The sequence below is a fragment of the Rhinoderma darwinii genome, chromosome 2 (assembly GCF_050947455.1).
Source record: "Rhinoderma darwinii isolate aRhiDar2 chromosome 2, aRhiDar2.hap1, whole genome shotgun sequence".
NCBI lineage: Eukaryota > Metazoa > Chordata > Amphibia > Anura > Rhinodermatidae > Rhinoderma > Rhinoderma darwinii.
Genome location: NC_134688.1, coordinates 246,263,474 through 246,284,741, shown reverse-complemented (window position 1 = coordinate 246,284,741; position 21,268 = coordinate 246,263,474). Strand labels below are relative to the sequence as shown.

General features: G+C 41.2%; 1 protein-coding gene across 1 annotated transcript in view; it reads left to right on the top strand.

Annotated features, from left to right (window-relative positions):
- Nucleotides 1-21,268, top strand: part of LOC142741800 (multidrug and toxin extrusion protein 1-like) — a 135,138-nt gene that overhangs the window by 27,473 nt on the left and 86,397 nt on the right. Inside the window, exons 2-4 of the mRNA XM_075851132.1 lie at nucleotides 8,956-9,057; nucleotides 17,795-17,863; nucleotides 20,371-20,519. Coding sequence (XP_075707247.1) covers nucleotides 8,956-9,057; nucleotides 17,795-17,863; nucleotides 20,371-20,519 — 320 coding nt within the window. The remainder of the gene's footprint in view (nucleotides 1-8,955; nucleotides 9,058-17,794; nucleotides 17,864-20,370; nucleotides 20,520-21,268) is intronic.

The window sequence follows — 21,268 nt, the reverse complement described above, 5'->3', positions numbered from 1 at the left end:
ATTTCAACTTTATTCAATTTTTTTTCTGTAACACAGAAGCTTTTACCAGAGAAATACTACCAAATATGTATTGTCCAGATTCTGCAGTTATTAGAAATATCCCACATGTGTCTCTAGTGTGCTCGTGGACTAAAACACGAAGCAAAGAAGCACCTAGTGCATTTTGAGGCCTCTTTTTTATTATAATATATTTTACGCAGCATGCCAGGTTTGAAGAGGTGTTGAGGTGCCAAAACAGTAGGAATCCCCCAATAGTGACCCCATTTTAAAAACTACACCCCTCAAGGAATTCATTTATGGTTGTTGTTATCATTTTTACCGCACAGTTTTTTCACAGCAACTATTTGAATTGGGTTGTGAAATTAAAAAAATGAAATTTTTTCCAATAAGATGTCATTTGTGATCAAAATTTCTTATTTTCACAGGGAACAAAATACCCCATTTTGTTGCCCAATTTGTCCTTAGTGCTGCAATACCCCATTTGTGGCGATAAACTGCCGTTTGTGCCCATGGGAGGGCTCAGAAGGGAAGGAGCGCTGTGTGTTCTTTGGAGTGCAGATTTTGCTGGTTTGGTTTTCGGGTGCCATGTCGCATTTGCAGAGCCCCAGACGTATCAAAGCAATGGAAACCCACCAGAAGTGACCCCATTTTGGAAACTACACCCCTCAAGAAATTTATTTATGGGTAATGTGACCATTTTGACCCCATAGTTTCTTCACAGAACTTATTTGAATTGGGCTGGGAATTAAAACAAAATTAATTTTTTCCAATAATATGTAGCTTTGGCTGAAAATGTCTTATTTTCACAAGAAAAAAAATACCCCATTCTGTTGCGTAATTTGTCCTGAGTGCGGCAATACCCCATTTGTGGTGATAAACTGCCGTTTGGGCCCATGGGAGGGCTCAGAAGGAAAGGACCACCATTTGGCCTACTGGGGATTTTCTGGTGCGAAGTCATGTATGCAGAAGCCCCTGAGGTACCAGTAGAGTTGAAACCCGCAAGAAATGAACCCGTTTTAAAAACTACTGCCTTAAGGCATTCATCTAGAGGTGTAGTGAACATTTTGACCGGACACATACACCCCATAAACTGTAATGTGGGTACTCACGGGTACGGCAATACCCTCAATGTGGCTGTTAACAGCTGCCTGGGCACACAGCAGGGCCCAGAGCGGAAGGACGAGGGGGGATAAATTGTGCGGAGTGCATCAGGGTAAGTAAAACTGGGGTAGATTAAAAATCAAGGGATGTATGATAAATTTTAAAACACACTTTCATACAGAGCTCTGCTTTTTCTGGTTCACATTGATATATTGTGTCCTTCCTTATCCCCATCTTATAGCAGACTTTGCACCTCTTTTGACTTTTTCCCTTCTTGGCAGTTTGGGGAACTTCTCCTTGAAAGTGTTGCCCTGGTACGATGCGTGTGGCCTCGCTTCCAGAAGTACTGGGTGCCCCCCCCCCTTCTTGGTCCTTAAAGATTGGGTTCTTTATAATCACCTCTTGAAATTCCAGGAAAGTTCCCCTCTGGCCTGTACATCGACGTAGCACATACGCATTGTACAATGCCATCTGCATGATGTCCACGGCCAGCTTCTTATACCACACCGCATGGCGCTGTAGGGCTTCAGGACTTGATCTGACAAGTCCACCCCTCCCATGTACCTATTGTAGTCCAGGATGCAGTCTGGTTTGGGGGTCTCTGTACTGGTACCTCGTACTGGTACATGGGTACTGGTGTGACATCTCTCTTGTCCTTGTACTTGACACACAATATGTTGCTGGAATTTTCCCTGCTCTCACCCGTTCTGAGTGTTTGCCCAAGCAGAGTCTTAGGGAGGCCTCTCAGATTTCTTCTAGCAGTGCCGCATGCCGCAATACTTCTGGAAGCGAGGCATTAGAAGACTGGGATGCTGGTATAAAAATTATCCAGGTAGAGGTGGTAACCCTGGTCCAGCAGTGGGTGCACCAAATCCCACACAATTTTTGCATTAACTCCCCCAGTAAGGGGGGCATTCTGGGGGCTCAATACTGGTGTCCTTCCCTTCATATATCCTAAATTTCTAGGTATACCCTGATGCACTCTCGTACAGCTTATACATCTTCACGCCATACCTTGCCCTCTTACCCGGCAGGTACTGGCGGAATTGAAGCCTCCCTTTAAAATCTACCAAGGACTCGTCAATAGAAATACACTTCTCGGGGGTGTGTGCTTGGGGAAACCGGGCACTGAAACGGTCTAATAGGGGTCTCCGTTTATAAAACGGTCAAAACTGGGGTCATCTCGGGGTGGGCACGGCTCATTATCAGTATAATGTAAGAAGCGAAGTATTGCCTAATTTATTTATTTTTTTAGGTTCCAGTTCAGATCTGAAGTTGCTTTGAGGGACCTATATATTAGAAACCCCTATGAAACGCCCCATTTAGAAACTAGACCCCTCAAAGTATTCACAACAGCATTTAGAAAGTTTATGAACCCTTTAGGTGTTTCACGGGAATTTAGTGCAAAGTAGAGGTGAAATTTACTTCTTTTTTTTGTCAGAAAATCCTTTTTATACCATTTTTTTTATAACACAAAAGGTTTTAGCAGAGAAACGCAACTTAATACTTATTGCCCAGATTCTGCAGTTTTGAGAAATATCCCATATGTGGCCCTAGTGCGCTAATGGACTGAAGCATCGGCCTCCGAAGCAAAGGAGCACCTAGAGGATTTTGTGCCCTCCTTTTTATTAGGCACCATGTCCGGTTTGAAGAGGTCTTGTAGTGCCAAAACAGTGGAAACCCCCCGAAAGTGACCCAATTTTGGAAACTAGACACCTTGAGGAATTCATTGCAGTTTTCATGGGGTGCATGCGACTTTTTGATCAGTTTTTATTCTATTTTTAAATGGCGTGGTGACTAAAAAACAGCAATTCTACTATTGTTTTTTTTATTCTATTTTTTTTTTTACAGCGTTCACCGTGCGCTATAGATGACATATATACTTTATTCTGCGGGGCAATATGATTACGGTGATACCAGATGTTTATAGTTTTTTTTATGTCTTATGGCATTTGCACAATAAAAATACTTGTTGTAAAAAATCATTTACTTTTTGTGTTACCTTATTCTAAGAGCCAGAACTTTTTTATTTTAACATCAAGAAAGCCGTGCGAGGACTTTTTTTTTGCGTAACGAACTGTAGTTTCGATCAGGACCATTTTTAGGCATATGCGACTTTTTGATCTCTTTTTATTCAATTTTTTGGGATGTGAAGTGACCAAACAAATGTGATTCTGGTATGGTTTTTTATTATTTTCTTTTACGGCGTTCACCGCGCGGGATAAATAACAAAATAATTTTGTAGTTCAGCCCGTTATGGTCGCGGAGATACCAATTATGTATAGTTTGTTTGTTTATATATTTTTATTAATAATAAAAGGACTGATAAGGGAAAAAGGGGAATTTGAACTTTTAGCACTTTTAAAACTTTTATTTTCTTATGTTTACACATCTTTTTTTTTACTTTATTACTTTGTCCCACTAGGGGACTTGAGGGCAGGAGGCCCTGATCGCTATTCTAATACACTGCACTACATGCGTAGTAGAGTGTATTAGAGCTATCAGCTACTCAGTGACAACAAGCATAGTGGATCCTGACTTTGACTTAGGCTTCCGTCTATGGCATAGCCGGACGCCATTGTTAGGTGTCCGGTTGCCATAGTCACCATCGCCAGCCGCTATTGTGTAGCAGGCCGGCGATGGTAGCTTAACCCCTAAAAAGCTGCGATTCCTATTGAATGCAGCTTTTAAGGCGTTAATCAGCGGGGACACCGCGATCGGCCCCCGCTGTAGGAGCTGCAGCAGCTGCTGTACGAGACAGCAGCTGTCACAGCTCCTGCATGACTCGGGAAGACAGCCGAAACGGCCGTTACTCCCGTGACGTGCTATTAGGTCATGGAGCGCGAACTATACAGCTACCATGACCTATAAAAACAAGGGGACATATAGGAAAACACAGAAAAAGGCCATACTTACAAATGGACACAGCCAGGTCAGAAACGCTGATGAAGGAGTGAGCAGGTGCTTTAAATAATAATAGCCACTCCCACTGGTCTTGAGGGGAGTGGTGTGTGTGGTGCTTGGGATGTGTAGTAAGAAATAATAAATGAATAGTGTGTGTGCAAGTGTAATACTATGAGTGAAATATACGGGGCAGTAATGAGTGAAGTGCCTCAATAGAAATAAATGGATAATGGGGTGCAAGTGTGGGAAACATGGAGGGATAGTGTGTACGTCATGAGGCACAACGTGTATAGCCAGGTAGAAGCCTATTTGTGACGCCTTGATAGTTCATAGAGCGGGCTACCCTGCTTGCTATGCCAAACAACAACACACCATGCTCTCCCAGCATCAAAGTCCCGGCTGTGTCCAAGAGAAGCGAATATATGTAGTAATGAAAAATACCTGGGGTATTAGTAATCATTTTGGCCAAAAGGACGCAAACTCGCAATCCACGACAAGGATCCCCAGACTTGCGAGTCCCTAACTCCTTAAATGGAACAGAATGTTCCTGATGTACAAACAGAACCGATAAAAACAAGGGGACATATACGAAAACACAGAAAAAGGCCATACTTACAAATGGACACAGTGAAAAACGAAGTAATGGGGTGAGATTAGCCTCAAAAGCTAGCTGTAGATAGCTGTTGTACCCAGGGGTCACGGAGCTACTTCAAAATGCGGCCATCTTGGTTAGCTGCTCGCGAGTGCCCCCAACACAGAAGGTTTTACCAGAGAAAAACAACTCAATATTTATTGCCCAGATTCTGCCGTTTTTAGAAATATCCCACATGTGGCTTTAGTGTGCTACTGGAATGAAACACAGTCCTCAGAATCAAAGGAGCTCCTAGTGGAGTTTGGGGCCTCCTTTTTTTTAGATTATATTTTAGGCACCATGTCAGGTTTGAAGAGGTCTTGTGGTGCCAAAACAGTGGAAACCCCCCAAAAGTGACCCCATTTTGGAAACTACACCCCTCAAGGAATTTATCTAGGGGTATAGTTAGTTTTGATCCCACAGGCATTTTGCTATATTTATTGGAGTTAGTCTGTGAAAATTAAAATCTACTTTTTTTTCTGAAAAAAACATAGAAATTTTTAATATTTACAAGGAATAAAGAAGAAAATGCACCTCCACATTTGTAAAGCATCTTCTGGTGACAACGGGTCCTGCGTGTCTCTGACACGCAGGATTGAGCTGTTACAAATCATATCTAAGTTCATAACATAGATGTAATCGATAACAGGTTACTACTATACTTGAGACATTTATTTTTAGTGTGTCACAATATTAAAGGGGTTGTTCAGCATCAGAAACTATGTCACATATGTCCATGGACTGTGTCTGGTATTGCAGCTCAGCTCTACTGTAGAGACAACAAATGTTTTATGTACAGAGATTTTCTCCCCTAGAAGCTTTGTTACATATGGCACCTGATGAAACCTGTACAGCAGCACACAGGCCATCTGGCTCCTTACTAGAGTCATAAGACCTTCGTGCACACAGCTCTTCGGTGTCCATGGGGTCTAAGAACTAAGCTGTTAGGTCCCAAACTGCTATCTATTTCCAATGGCAACCATCAGGATTTTGAAAGCAGTTATGTAAAGGAGGACACAAAATAAACTCTTCAAAAATCAATACAGAAGTAGTAAGGCAAGTTATTTGCAAAGTTATTCCAATTTTTAGGTAGATTCAAATGGGATGTCCACTTTGACAATCCCTACTTCTTAAAGGGGTCTCTTGATAATAAGCAGATTACAAAGTGTCCCCCTGTTGTGACCCCAGCGATCATCTGTAATCCCTGGGGAAACCTGGCAGTAAGTGTTCAATTTCCCTGCAGCGCCACCACAGAGGAAACTAAGCATTACACATTGCCCATTCATATTAATGGGTTCTCTCTTTAATGCAGGGCAAGACAGGTCCTCCAGAGTTAGTGATGCTCTTTGTATCTGCTCTCCAGTCTGGGCCCTTTGGATCCTAAACAAAGGACCACCTCTATTAACTCAAAAGTCCTTAATAGGGTATATGGAGATTAGTTGTCTAAACTGGATAAGTTCTTTAAAGAGACTCTGTCACCACATTATAAGTGCCCTATCTCCTATATAAGGAGATCGGCGCTGTAATGTAGGTGACAGTAATGCTTTTTATTTAAAAAAAACGATCTTTTTTCACAACGTTAGGAGCGATTTTGGTTTATGCTAATGAGCTTTCTTAATGCCCAAGTGGGCGTACTTTTACTTTCGACCAAGTGGGCGTTGTACAGAGGAGTGCATGACGCTGACCAATCGGCATCATGCACTCCTCTCCATTCATTTACACTGCACTAGCGATATAGATATATCACTATGTGCAGCTACATACACAAACCCTAACATTACTACAGTGTCCTGATAATGAATACACATGACCATCCAGTCTGGACGTGATGTGTACTCAGAATCCTGACACTTCTGACTCTTTTTTTGTGAGATTCCGGCAAGTGAAACCAAATCTCGCGAGATCACGGAGCTAAACGAGATTTGGTTTCACTTGCCGGAATCTCACAAAAAAAAAGTCAGAAGTGTCAGGATTCTGAGTACACATGATGTCCAGGCTGGATGGTCATGTTTATTCATTATCAGGACACTGTAGTAATGTTAGGGTTTGTGTATGAGGCTGCACATAGCGATATATCTATATCGCTAGTGCAGTGTAAATGAATGGAGAGGAGTGCATGATGCCGATTGGTTAGCGTCATGCACTCCTCTGTACAACGCCCACTTGGTCGAAAGTAAAAGTACGCCCACTTGGGCATTAAGAAAGCTCATTAGCATAAACCAAAATCGCTCCTAACGTGAAAAAAGATCGTTTTTTTAAATAAAAAGCATTACTGTCACCTACATTACAGCACCGATCTCCTTATATAGGAGATAGGGCACTTATAATGTGGTGACAGAGTCTCTTTAAAGTCTGCAATGATTGTCAGGTTTATGTTTTTGCTTATAGCGGCTAGCTACACATATATCTCTCTGGAAATAGTTATGTTTTTGTTGGGTCTGAAATACATGACAATTTAATAAATGTTTAAGTTGGAAAGCACAGTTTTACATAAAAAATCTACTATGAGTGGCCAAACTTTCCTTTAATTGGCCACAATTCAAAATGAATTTTATTTGTTTTGCTTTTGGAAATGTAAAAAACAAGTCTATAACATTAGCTAATGAACTTTTTAAGACATAAATATCCTATTAATTAATTCTACAGGTAGGTTCAGGGTTGTTTTAAGACAAAGTGTGGCTATGGGCAAAGTTAAAAGTGGGGCCCCAAATGTTGAATTATTGTTATAATAATGCAGTGAATTTAGAAGGCAATGTGCAGAGAACTGCATCGCTGATGTCTAGTGCATCCACGAGTGTTACAAGCCCCAAAGCATATATCGCCCCTCTCACACAAAAAAATTATCTATATACATATACAGTTATTAAATCATACCCCTATACCAGATTAAATATCACCTGCATAGTGTTACTGAACACATATCACTATTATAAGACCAAAATTACCAATAATTACGCAATATAAGGTCCAAATAATACTGCCGCACCATAACCACATAGTGACTGAATAATACCACTATACTGTTACTGAATAAAGACCACTATACAAAGACCAAAATTGCCAGCATATAGTGACCACATAGTGGTTGAAACCAGTTATACACAGGAGCTCTGCAGACGATATAAGTGATTGCAGCACATTTATATCCAGTGACTCACAGGTGATATTTTCTCTGATTAGAGTCGTTCATTTTCCCTTTTTTTCTCCATCCAGCCCAGACCACTGTGACGACTTATTCTAGCCTCGAGAATTTGACACACAGACATGTTGATTTCTCGCTTTTCCAGCATCCTCCCCACCTATACCCCATCCTCTAAACGAGCTCGTAATCCACAATGTTCCAGATGGAAATAATGATCCCTCAGTGCACGACAAAATAAAGTGCCCACTAAGTAACCGTGCCTCCTTTTGTGCCCCCACAATAATAATGCCCCCTTTTCTGTCCCATGAAGTTAGTGCCACTTCGTCCCCTGTAGATAGCACGCCACACACAGCTCCCTGTAGATAGAGCCATACACATAGCCCACTGTAGATTGCGCCACACACACAGCCCACCCTTGTAGATAGCGCCACACACCTAGCCCCCTCTTGTAGATAGTGCCACACACACCCCTTGCAGATAGTGCCTCACACACCCTAGTACACAGTGCCACACACCCCCTAGTAGATAGTGCCACACAGCCCCCCCAGTAGATAGTGCCACACAGCTCCCCCTAGAAGATTGTGCCACACAGCCCTTCCTCATGTATAGCGCCACACAGCCCCCACTTGTAGATAGTGCCACATAGCCCTCCATCATGTATAGTGCCACACAGCAATCCCCCCCATTTTAGATGCACAGCCCCTCAACAAAACAAAAAAATTATACTTACCTAGCCCCATTTCCATGACAGACGGATCGCTCCACTGCCTCCAGACGGGACCTTTGCGTAGGCCAACATGATGCAGTGACGTCATCATGCCGGTCTGCGCAGGGACTCCGTCCCCGCGTCTTATAAACAGCACACCTAACGTGTCCTACAGCCTACAGTATTCAATTGTATCTGCATCCTGAGGACGCAGATTCAATTGAATGTGGCATTCGCTAGCCCTGGGGCCCCCATAAATTTTATGTGCCGGGCAGCGTGGGCCCCCTCATGCCATGGGCCCCGAAGCAGCCACTCTGGCTGCTATAGTCGGCAGGGGGCCCTGAGTGGATGGGGGCCCTGGGCAATTGCTCAGTTTGTCGTCCCCCCCCTAATGCCGGACCTGGGTAAGTTATAATTTATCATATGATGTGCTGCCTAAAGTCTGTTTTAATTTTGTTCCCTAAATCTTAGGCTCTTACAAATTTTTGGGATTATGTACCAATCATTGTAACAACTGTATTTGTTGGACACATCGGAAAAGTAGAGCTAGATGCAATAATGCTTGCTGTTGCTGTAAGTACATATATATTTTTTTAGAATGTACCATTTAATTTAGTTCAGAGTATTATTTCCATATTTCCAAGGTCTTAAATTACTGGATTAAAAAGGAGAGTAAATAAAACTGTTGTGCGATTAATTAGGGGTCAAATCCAAAAATTATAAACTTGTAGTAATATAGATTTGTATTCATTACATTTTCCATTTAGTACATTAGTCATCTGCAGTACATGTCTTTGGAGCCAAAGAATATATTATGGAATAGCATGAATAATACCCTGTTATAATGTTATCATAAGAATCCTTATAAATTGGGGGATTTGCTCATTTACTGAACTTGCTCTATAAACCCATCAGAAAATGCAGGCTGTTTTGACAGTAGCAGTTTGCTGTTAAAATTTCCACAGAAATGTCACACTCATTCAATCGGATTTCTAATAACCCTAGATTACATTATTATGTGTAAAACCACTTTAGGCCCTATTACATTTTTGGCCTACATTTAACGCATACACCGTGAAAAAGCTCCTGATGTATGTCTTAAACATAGGCTGTGGCGGATGCCTAACAGTGGCAGCTCTCACCAATAGGCTAATATTGGTATCTGTTTAATGCTACGTCCTGAACGCTCATGACCCTTTTTATGATTCAAAGATAGAAAATATTGAGGCACTCACCGACTTTGCAATACGTTTATTTTATTCAGGATCTGGGTCTGTGATGTGGAATAAGCTTATTATGGCTTATTCCACATCATAGACCAAGATCGAGTAATACAATTTTTGTATTGCAAAGTTGGTGAGTGCCGCGATATTTTCTATATTTGAATTCGAGTTGTATGTGATGTGCTGGTCGATGAGCACCTCCGGGGCAATTTGAATACCGTGATCCATCAAAAAGGCCATTGAAAAACTCTATTCAATAATTACTGGTTCAACAGTGCCAGCCTTTTCCTTCTTCCTTCTATTTACCCTTTTTATGATGTATCAGTTAAACGGGCACGATTATAGCCTATGGGCGGCAGATGCCACTGGTAGGCATCCATATGACGCATCCATCACCCATAGGCTAAAATCATATCTATTTAACGGATATATCATGAATAGCTATTGAAAAGCTCATGACATCCATTTACCGGATGCCTTTGAAAGATATCTGAGAGTGATTGGAAACAGTACTCAAAGAAATAGTGTAGCTTCAGAACAGCTAATAAAAATACAAAACAGCTACTGTACCAGTTGCTCAAGCGAACCAGAAGAGCAACTGTACAATTGCAATATATGTGTACTCGTCCTTCTCAATTAATTAGAATATCATCAAAAAGTTAATTTATTTCAGTAATTTAATTCAAAAATGTAAACTCATTAATTATATAGATTCATTACACACAGAGTGATCTTTTTCCAGCAATATTTTTTCTTTTCATGTTGATGATTATGGCTAACTGTTAATGAAAGCCCAAAATTTAGTGTCTCAGAAAATTAGAATATTATATAAGCCCAATTTCAAAAATTATTTTTAATATCGAAATGTTTGCCTGCTGAAAGGTATGTACAGTATATGCACTCAATACTTGGTCGGGGCTCCTTTTGCATGAATTACTGCATCAATGCGGCGTGGCATGGAGGCGATCAGCCTGTGGCACTGCTGAGGTGTTATGGAAGCCCAGGTTGCTTTGATAGCGGCCTTCAGCTCATCTGCATTGAAGGAAGCATGAAGTGCTCTAAAATTTCCTGGTAGACGGCTGCGTTGACTCTGGACTTGATATAACACAGTGGACCAATACTGTTGCTCAGTGGTCCAAATTCCTGTTTTCAGATGAAAGTAAATTTTGCATTTCATTTGGAAATCAAGGTCCCAGATTCTGGAGGAAGAGTGGAGATGCATCAATCCAAGTTGCTTGCGGTCCAGTGTGAAGTTTCCACAGTCAGTGATGTTTCGGGGAGCCATGTCATCTGCTGGTGTTGGTCCACTGTATTATGTCAAGTCCAGAGTCAGCGCAGCCGTCTAGTAGGAAATTTTCGAGCACTTCATGCTTCCCTCTGCTGACAAGCTTTATGGAGATGCTGATTTCATTTTCCAGCAGGACTTGGCACCTGCCCACACTGCCAAAAGTACCAATACCTGGTTTAATAACCACAGTATCACTGTGCTTGATTAGCCAGAAAACTCGTCTGACCTAAACCCCATATAGAATCTATAGGGTATTGTCAAGAGGAAGATGAGAAACACCAGACCCAACAATGCAGATGAGCTGAAGGCCGCTATCAAAGCAACCTGGGCTTCCATAACACCTTAGCAGTGCCACAGGCCGATCGCCTCCATGCCACGCCGCATTGATGCAGTAATTCATGCAAAAGGAGCCCTGACCAAGCACTGAGTGCATATACTGTACATGCATTTCAGTAGGCCAACATTTCTGTATTAAAAATCCTTTTTGAAATTGGGCTCATTTATTATTCTAATTTTCTGAGACACAAAATTTTGGGTTTTCATTAACTGTTACCATAATCATCAACATTAAAAGAAAAATTTTTGGGAAATAGATCACTCGGTGTGTAATGACTATAGGTTTAGATAGAGTAAAAGCTCACTATTTAAATACCTCTCAGTATGAATTTAATTGCTACCTCTCAAAATGAATTTAATTGCAAGAGAGTGTAAATAATGTTATTAAAGAGGCTCTGTCACCAGATTTTGCAACCCCTATCTGCTATTGCAGCAGATAGGCGCTGCAATGTAGATTACAGTAACGTTTTTATTTTTAAAAAACGAGCATTTTTGGCCAAGTTATGACCATTTTCGTATTTATGCAAATGAGGCTTGCAAAAGTACAACTGGGCGTGTTGAAAAGTAAAAGTACAACTGGGCGTGTATTATGTGCGTACATCGGGGCGTGTTTACTACTTTTACTAGCTGGGCGTTGTGTATAGAAGTGTCATCCACTTCTCTTCACAACGCCCAGCTTCTGGCAGTGCAGATCTGTGACGTCACTCACAGGTCCTGCATCGTGTCGACACCAGAGGCTACAGATGATTCTGCAGCAGCATCGGCGTTTGCAGGTAAGTCGATGTAGCTACATCGACTTACCTGCAAATGCTGATGCTGCTGCAGAATCAAGTGTAGCCTCTGGTGCCGACACGATGCAGGACCTGTGAGTGACGTCACAGTCCTGCACTGCCAGAAGCTGGGCGTTGTGAAGAGAAGTGGATGATACTTCTATACACAACGCCCAGCTAGTAAAAGTAGTAAACACGCCCCGATGTACGCACATAATACACGCCCAGTTGTACTTTTACTTTTCAACACGCCCAGTTGTACTTTTGCAAGCCTCATTTGCATAAATACGAAAATGGTCATAACTTGACCAAAAATGATCGTTTTTTAAAAATAAAAACGTTACTGTAATCTACATTGCAGCGCCTATCTGCTGCAATAGCAGATAGGGGCTGCAAAATCTGGTGACAGAGCCTCTTTAAGCATAAAAGAAATGAAATGAAGCAATAAATTCATTACAGATTTAGGCCTCATGCACACGAACGTAAAAACGCCCGTAATCACGGGCCGTAATTATGGCCCATAACTACGGGCCCATAGACTTCTATTGGCCACGGGTACCTTCCCGTTTGCTTACGGGAAGGTGCCCGGGCCGTTGAAAAATATAGAACATGTCCTATTTCAGGCCGTAATTACGGCACGGGCAGGCACTTCAGTCTTTTTCTTCAGAGTGCTAGTCGTTTTTCAGACGGCTAGCACCCTGACCATACATGGTCATTTCAATGGGGCCATGCACACTTCAGTTTTTTTTTATGGTCCCGTTGCTCCGTTCCGACAAAAGTAGAACATGTCATCTTTTGGTCCGAGATTCCGTGACCGTGAGGCCCATGCAAGTCAATGGGGCCGTCAAAAAAACTGAAGGCACACGGAAGGCATCCTTGTGCCGTCCGTGTCTGATGGAGCCGTTGCTTAGCAACGGCCGGGCGGGCAGAGGTACACATACAGACAGATACTGCACTAATCGGCAGCCCCTTCTCTCTGTCAGCACTGATAGAGAGAAGAGGCTTCTGATCAGTGCTGGAACGCAGCGATATTAAGAAAAATAAGTTCATACATACCCTGGTCGTTGTCTTGGTGAGGCGTCCCTCTTCTGACATCGAGTCCGACCTCCCTGGATGACGCGGCAGTCCATTTGACAGCTGCAGCGGTCACATATTCTGAAATGTCATCTCAGGAGGCCGGACTTGAGGAAGAAGCAGGCAAGCAGGGAGTTCTGGGTAAGTAGTAACTTTTTTTTTGTTGCAGGTTTTTTTTAATGAAGCATTAATCTATATTGTGAGCGCCGCACATGGTATTCCCTGTCCAGCCGTAGTCTCTGTCCAGGGTGCTGAAAGAGTTAAGGGGCTGCACTGATCGGCAGTAACTCTTTGAGCATCCTGGACAGTGAGTACCGCTGGACAGGAAATAGCATGTGCGGTGCTCACAATATCGTGTACATAGTGTGAACGGGTTTCAGTTTCCTCTCGGAAACAGAAACACGGAGTACACACGGGAAGTACGCGGTTCATATCACGGACACGCGGATCCGTGAAAAACGGCCGTGAAAACGGTGATGGAAGTGTGTATGAGGCCTAAGTCTATGTTAGCTCCCGTAATTACAGGTGGCTACGTGTGTGCACCCGTAATTACGGGAGCGTTTATAGGCGACGTCAGGGGATAGTCACTGTCCAGGGTGCTGAAAGAGTTAACTGATCGGCAGTAACTCTTGCAGCACCCGGGACAGTGACTACGGCTGGCGTTAAAAGTATTAAAAGTTAACTTACCCAGAACTCCTGCTTCTTCCTCCAGTCCAGCCTCCCGGGATTACGTTTCATCCCATGTGACCGCTGCAGCCAATCACAGACCAATCACAGGCTGCAGCGGTCACATGGACTGCTTTTAAACCAATGAAAAATCAGGCTTAATACAAACTTTCCAAAATATATATTAGAGAAGTTTCACTTTTTGAATTGAATTTCTGAAATAAATAAACTTTTTGATGATATTCTAATTCATTGAGATGGACTAGTATATGTCACAAATTAGGATAGACAAGACTGCCAGATTCAGAAATCCCAGGACACGACCGATCTTAAACCATATATAAGATCCAAAAGAGTAGTACAGGAAACAGCAACCTTTTCAATATATCATTTTTATTGTGTCCAAAAACATAGTACAACAGTAAGCAACATTTTGATCCATTACAGTGGCTGGGTCTTTCTCAAGACCAGATACAGGTTACAAATTCACCATATTTATGTGTGTGTCAACCAATGGTTGACCAATTTATCAACTAATCACATAAATCATGATGATAATAAAGTTGTTTTTTTAATCAAAAGTACAAATATAATTACAATATGTGTACCCTCTAAGTTATAAAAAATGTATCCTACTATTCCATATGGGCAATTTGATCATTTAAATTAAAGAGGCTGTACGGTTTCAGCAAATTAATGTTATGTTTTGTATAATTAAATGTCATACAACTTTCAAATATACTTTCTGTATTAAGTCCTTACAGTTTTCAAGATTTCTGCTTGTGGTTATTCTGTAGTAACATTCATTGTTTACTCCCACTGGATAAAATTCTGTCCATGGTCATGTGATGGACACACAGGTGCACTGCTCATTACAGTATGTGTATCAGAGCTGTGTCTTCTATTGAACCCAACATCTGTGTGTTCATCACATGACCCTGGGCAAAAGTGTATCTACAGGAAGTAAACAGCGAATGTTCCTACTGAATAACAACAAGCAGAGATCTTGAAAACCATAAGGAATTAATACAGAAAGTATATTAGAAAATTACATAATTTTATGTACACAAAATAACATCAATTTGCTAAATGTGGACAACCCCTTTAACTTAATAACAGTGAATTTTATTTAAAAAAAAGACAGACAGATAAAGGGCTCCGTTTTTAAACAGACTGTGCATGCTCGGTATAAGCCGAGCCTATTGGGTAGAAGCTAACCTTCCTCTGTTGCCAGGGTGTAGTGTTAACAATGCTGTTTTCAGCATTCACTGCGCATGCCCAGACTAACTCCGTATAGCTAGGTTATATATATTTACTCCTACTGATACCTTGGCAACCATATAAACAGCTATGAGTAATACAATATTTAAAAAAATGACCATCGCGGACAAATGAAGTATTACCAAGAGGCCGATACGCAGACCTACACAGGCTAGTTTGCTAGGTGAGTCATTACTGCTATTATGCTAGCTATATAACCCGGGATGTTAGCCACAATCCTGCAGTTGACGCGCGATTAGTGTTGCCGGTACCTCCTATTATGGGAGGATCACTCATCTACATGCACTTATCAAAGTATAGCACAACAATGTATATTACGGTGGAAAATATACGCATACAAAGGGAGAGAAGATTTATACTGCAAGCCAGCATGCAGCCACCAGCTGTTGGGGAGGAGGGCACATAATGGCATGAATTTCCATACCAGGGAATCTCGATATATCATCGGATGCCTCCAGTAAGCTAAACTCCACCTGCTCCCCACACTGTTACCTGAAATTGGGCAGGATGGACTAATACAGGTTACGCTGTTTGACAGCTACCCATTGGGGAAGCAAGATCGACAGCAAGGGTGTCATGCCAATACTAAAGGTCCTAAACATCCTGGGCCGTGTAAACGAGCGCCAATGAACGAGACAGCCCATTGATCGTCGCTCGTTTGCTCCTTTCACAACGAGCTAGTATGGGGACGCGCGCTCGTTACTCCGATTGCTCGTCCCCATACATTATTATCATGTTGACAGTACGACAACAATAATATTTGTCATTTTTAAAACGATGCAATTAACCGATAAACTAGCATGTTCCTCTGTTGATCGCTGCCCTGTTTACACAGGGCAATTATTGGCAACTAGCGTTCTATGAACGAGCGGTTGCCCGATAATTGGCCTGTGTTAAATGGCATTAAGCCACCATCACCATAGAATAATATATGATTATGATCAACACTGATTGGTGCCACTATGTTTTATATCACATATTGAAGAAATAAATAAATAAATAAATTACATGAAATGTTCTTGCCAATTGAGTATTATAATGTTTCAGTTCAGGCCAACATCGCTAGTAAGGGTATGATCAGACAGCGTTTTTAATTTTGTGTGTGCACATGCCCTAAATGTCCAAACTCAAAACTTAAAATCCTATAATTATATAAAACAGAACCATGAAAATCAATATATTGTTTTAAAAAAAAACAAACACCTTGGGTGCAATCTACCAATTAAAATTTAACTAACTTACCTATTTAGGATATCGCAAAGAGGATTTTAAATTGAAAACGTTCAAGTTATACTCTAAATTGATACTACGCGGAACCCTTTTGTTGAGTTCGTGCATCCACCTACTTTTTGTTTAAACAGACGTTTCCGATCACCACCTCTCCTGAGTACCAGAACATGATCTATTATCCTAAACCTTAAATGCTTAAGCACTGGTAAATCCTGAACTCTTGTTCTAATACTGTTCTTATGTTTATTGATATGAGATTCCGCTTCATTGATTGTTTTGCCTATATAAGCCATACCCAGTGGCGTACCTATAGGGTTCGCAGCGGTCGCAATTGCGACAGGGCCCCGAAGCCAGGGTGGCCCGCAGCCTCCTGCACCACATCAATGAAAAGTTACTATAGTAACTGGGGCCCTGTTACTATAGTAACTAACAGTACTTACCCCCTCTTTCCGACGCTGCGCACAACATCCCGACTCTGGATGGAGTCAGGACCTCCGCTGCGGCTGAAGAGTCGGGTAAGTTTAATATTACTGTCTGCTGGAGCTGATGGGTCGGGGTCCCACTACCGGGACCCCCGTCAATCAGCTGTTTTGAAGGGGGTGCAGCGCTCGTACGAGCAATACTTCCCCTTCATTCATGTCATTTTCTCACACTGTGAATCGCCGACATTGACGTGTCAGTGATTCACAGTGTGAACAAGTAAGGGAAATGAAGGGGAAGCAACGCTCGTACGAGCGCTGCACCCCCTTCAAAACAGCTGATTAACTGTTTCAACAGTGTTGTTCCAACTTGCAGAATAACTCTATTCTCCCTATATATGCATGTATTTCCCATTGAAATATTTATGGTTGTGCTATTGTGCTTTTTTTAAGGATATTAGGCAAACTGTACTTTGATAAATGCATATAGATGAGTGTGGTGATCCTCCCATAATATGAGTTACTTTTATGATCGCCCATTAATTAACAACAGGATTGCAGATAACATCCCGGGCCTGTGGACAACATCCCAAGTTATATAGCTAGAATATTAGTAGTAATGACTATCCTAGTAAAATCGCCAGTGTATCTCTATGCATCGGCCTCTTGGTAATACTACATTTGTGCAAGATCGTCATTTTTTAAAAGCTGTATTACCGATAGCTGTTTATATGGTTGGCAAGGCATTAGTAGGAGTATACATGTATAACCTAGCCATATGGCGTTAGTCTGTGCATGCGCAGTGCATTCAGAATTTAGCATTGTTGACACTACATCCTAGCAATGGGGTCTGATGTGTTTCTTTTGAGACAAAATATTACTACATCCTATTTAGTTGATTGCTTGTAAAGTTTTGATCATTGATTTCTCCCATAGTCAGAAAGGAATTTCTTGATATACTATTAAATATTTTAAAGCATGGCCCGCCATCAAAGGCTATAACTGTGATTCTTCTTTCATCAGTACACAGGAATGATGGGATTAGCAGTAGGAATTGGATTAAATGCTGCATGCGATACTCTCCTATCACAGGTAATAAAGCATATGTAATAATCATTTTCTTACCTGTATTTTCCAATGTAGTTGAATAGATCATTTGATCTTTGATAGATCAGATCCTTTGGATTCACTGTAAATATTAGTTTCCTTGTAGTTTTTCCTATAATTTAGAACAAAAAATTCACTGTGTTTTATATCTCAAGGGATATCCCTTGAGATATAAAACATACACTACCGTTCAAAAGTTTGGGGTCACCCAGACAATTTTGTGTTTTCCATGAAAACTCACACTTATATTTATCAAATGAGTTGAAAAATGACTAGAAAATACAGTCAAGACATTGACAAGGTTAGAAATAATGATTTTTATTTGAAATAATAATTTTCTCCTTCAAACTTTGCTTTCGTCAAAGAATGCTCCATTTGCAGCAATTACAGCATTGCAGACCTTTGGCATTCCAGCTGTTAATTTGCTGAGGTAATCGGGAGAAATTTCACCCACAAGTTGAATTGGCTTGATGGGCACTTCTTGCGTACCATACGGTCAAGCTGCTCCCACAACAGCTCTATGGGGTTGAGATCTGGTGACTGCGCTGGCCACTCCATTACAGATAGAATACCAGCTGCCTGCTTCTTCCCTAAATAGTTCTTGCATAATTTGGAGGTATGCTTTGGGTCATTGTCCTGTTGTAGGATGAAATTGGCTCCAATCAAGCGCTGTCCACAGAGTATGGCATGGCATTGCCAAATGGAGTGATAGCCTTTCTTATTCAAAATCACTTTTACCTTGTACAAATCTCCCACTTTACCAGCACCAAAGCAACCCCAGACCATCACATTACCTCCACCATGCTTGACAGATGGCGTCAGGCACTCTTCCAGCATCTTTTCAGTTGTTTTGCGTCTCACAAATGTTCTTCTGTGTGATCCAAGCACCTCAAATTTCGATTCGTCTGTCCATAACACTTTTTTCCAATCTTCCTCTGTCCAATGTCTGTGTGCTTTTGCCCATATTAATCTTTTCCTTTTTTTAGCCAGTCTCAGATATGGCTTTTTCTTTGCCACTCTGCCCTGAAGGCCAGCATCTCGGAGTCGCCTCTTCACTGTAGACGTTGACACTGGCGTTTTGCGGGTACTATTTAATGAAGCTGCCAGTTGAGGACCTATGAGGCGTCTATTTCTCAAACTAGAGACTCTAATGTACTTGTCTTGTTGCTCAGTTGTGCAGCGGGGCCTCCCACTTCTCTTTCTACTGTGGTTAGAGCCTGTTTGTGCTGTCCTCTGAAGGGAGTAGTACACACCGTTGTAGGAAATCTTCAGTTTCTTGGCAATTTCTCGCATGGAATAGCCTTCATTTCTAAGAACAAGAATAGACTGTCGAGTTTCACATGAAAGCTCTCTTTTTCTAGCCATTTTGAGAGTTTAATCGAACCCACAAATGTAATGCTCCAGATTCTCAACTAGCTCAAAGGAAGGTCAGTTTTATAGCTCCTCTAAACAGCAAAACTGTTTACAGTGGTGCTAACATAATTGCACAAGGGTTTTCAAGTGTTTTCTAATCATCCATTAGCCTTCTAACACAGTTAGCAAACACAATGTACCATTAGAACACTGGAGTGATGGTTGCTGGAAATGGGCCTCTATACACCTATGTAGATATTGCATTAAAAACCAGACGTTTGCAGCTAGAATAGTAATTTAGCACATTAACAATGTATAGAGTGTATTTCTGATTAATTTAATGTTATCTTCATTGAAAAAAAACTGTGCTTTTCTTTCAAAAATAAGGAAATTTCTAAGTGACCCTAAACTTTTGAACGGTAGTGTAGATCAGAGCCTTTACATTTTTTTTTTCTTTTAGAGAAAAACAAAGGTTAATGACTAGTGTGTACAAACCTATACAAAAAAATATATATTTTTTAATCATTTACTATAATAGAACAGTGCTGTTTGGTAACACGTCTGCTACTTTGCTGTTTTGTTGCTTCAGGGGGGGTGGGGGGAACTGGTGTTCATTGTTGGCAATATATATGAAAAATTTCTAGAGACATCTTAGTCATATGGTGGTAAAATGGACCAAATGAAGAGGAAATTTTTGAAGTTTAAATTCACTTTAGCCAGACCCTACAAATACATTACCGCATTCCTACACCTACTCCTCTACGGTGCTAAAATATTATAGCCATACAGTGCAAAGAATTATACTGTCATACAGTACCTAAATAATACCACCATAATATGCAAGAATACGTCACACCGTCCCCACATAAAAGTGCCTTATGTTTAAATTACGCATTCAAATATTCTTCACATAAAAGTGTCTTGTGGTGATATATGCAAATGTAATTGATTTAACCCTAACGATTTGACAGTAAAGAATACTTTTTACACTGGATGTTGCGTTTTCTCCCATTGCATCTGGGGACTTGTGAGATGGGAATGCAGGGATAAGAGTGAAAGATGCAACAATGGGTACCAGATTCTCATTAAATATGGCACATATTAATGCATGGTATATTGCACTCCCATTTTAAAACAAGATTTATGGTGGAAGAAACTACAAGTTTATCGGAATTATTGTCCAGAGAGCGATCCTTATCCTGACACTAGCATGCTTCCCATGCTGGGCCTTGTATATCAATACTGAAAACATCCTGCTGCTTTGTGGACAAAACAAAGATTTAGCAAGGTAAGCTGTCCATCATAGAACTACTGCATACTTTACTTGCCTTCTACACACAGTAAACCTTTCTAGTATATTCTTAAATACCTTTAGAATTAATCGCATGTGTGTTGGTTCGTTACATAATTAAAACACCTCTTAACCAACTTCAAAAATTACATCAGGGAACCACTTAAAGAGTTTGTCCGCTTTGGATAATCCCTACTTGTTATAAGGAGCCCTTGTGACAATAAGCAGATCAGAAAGTGTCCCCATGTTAGGACTCCCAGCGATCAGCTGTTCTCTTTGGTGAAATCTGTCAGTAAGTGTTCACTTTCCCTGCAGCACCACCACAAGGGGAATGAAGCATTACACCGTGCTTATTTAAATCAATCAGTTGTCTGTGTAAAGCAGGACAGAATAGGTCCTCCAGAGTTAGAGACGCTCTTAAAAACCACTCTCCACTGTGGCCAAAAGATGAAGATCCTAAACAAAGAACCCTAAATATTAAAAGGTAACTCAAATTATACTGAATTATTTAGAAAATCTAATATAGTGCAGGATAGTTCAAAGTAATAAATTTCTAAATAAATTGTATTAGCGAATGTGCTTCTAACTACAGCACGGACTGTGTATAGTCTGTGCTGTCGGCAGCCCATAACTCTACAGTAGGAGACAGCGTCCTGCTCGTCTACATGGCTCGCGTATCCAGAGCCGCCACCAGTGCTGTAGAATGAGAAGTGATCCTGCAGCGCTGGCAGTCATTATAGAGACAG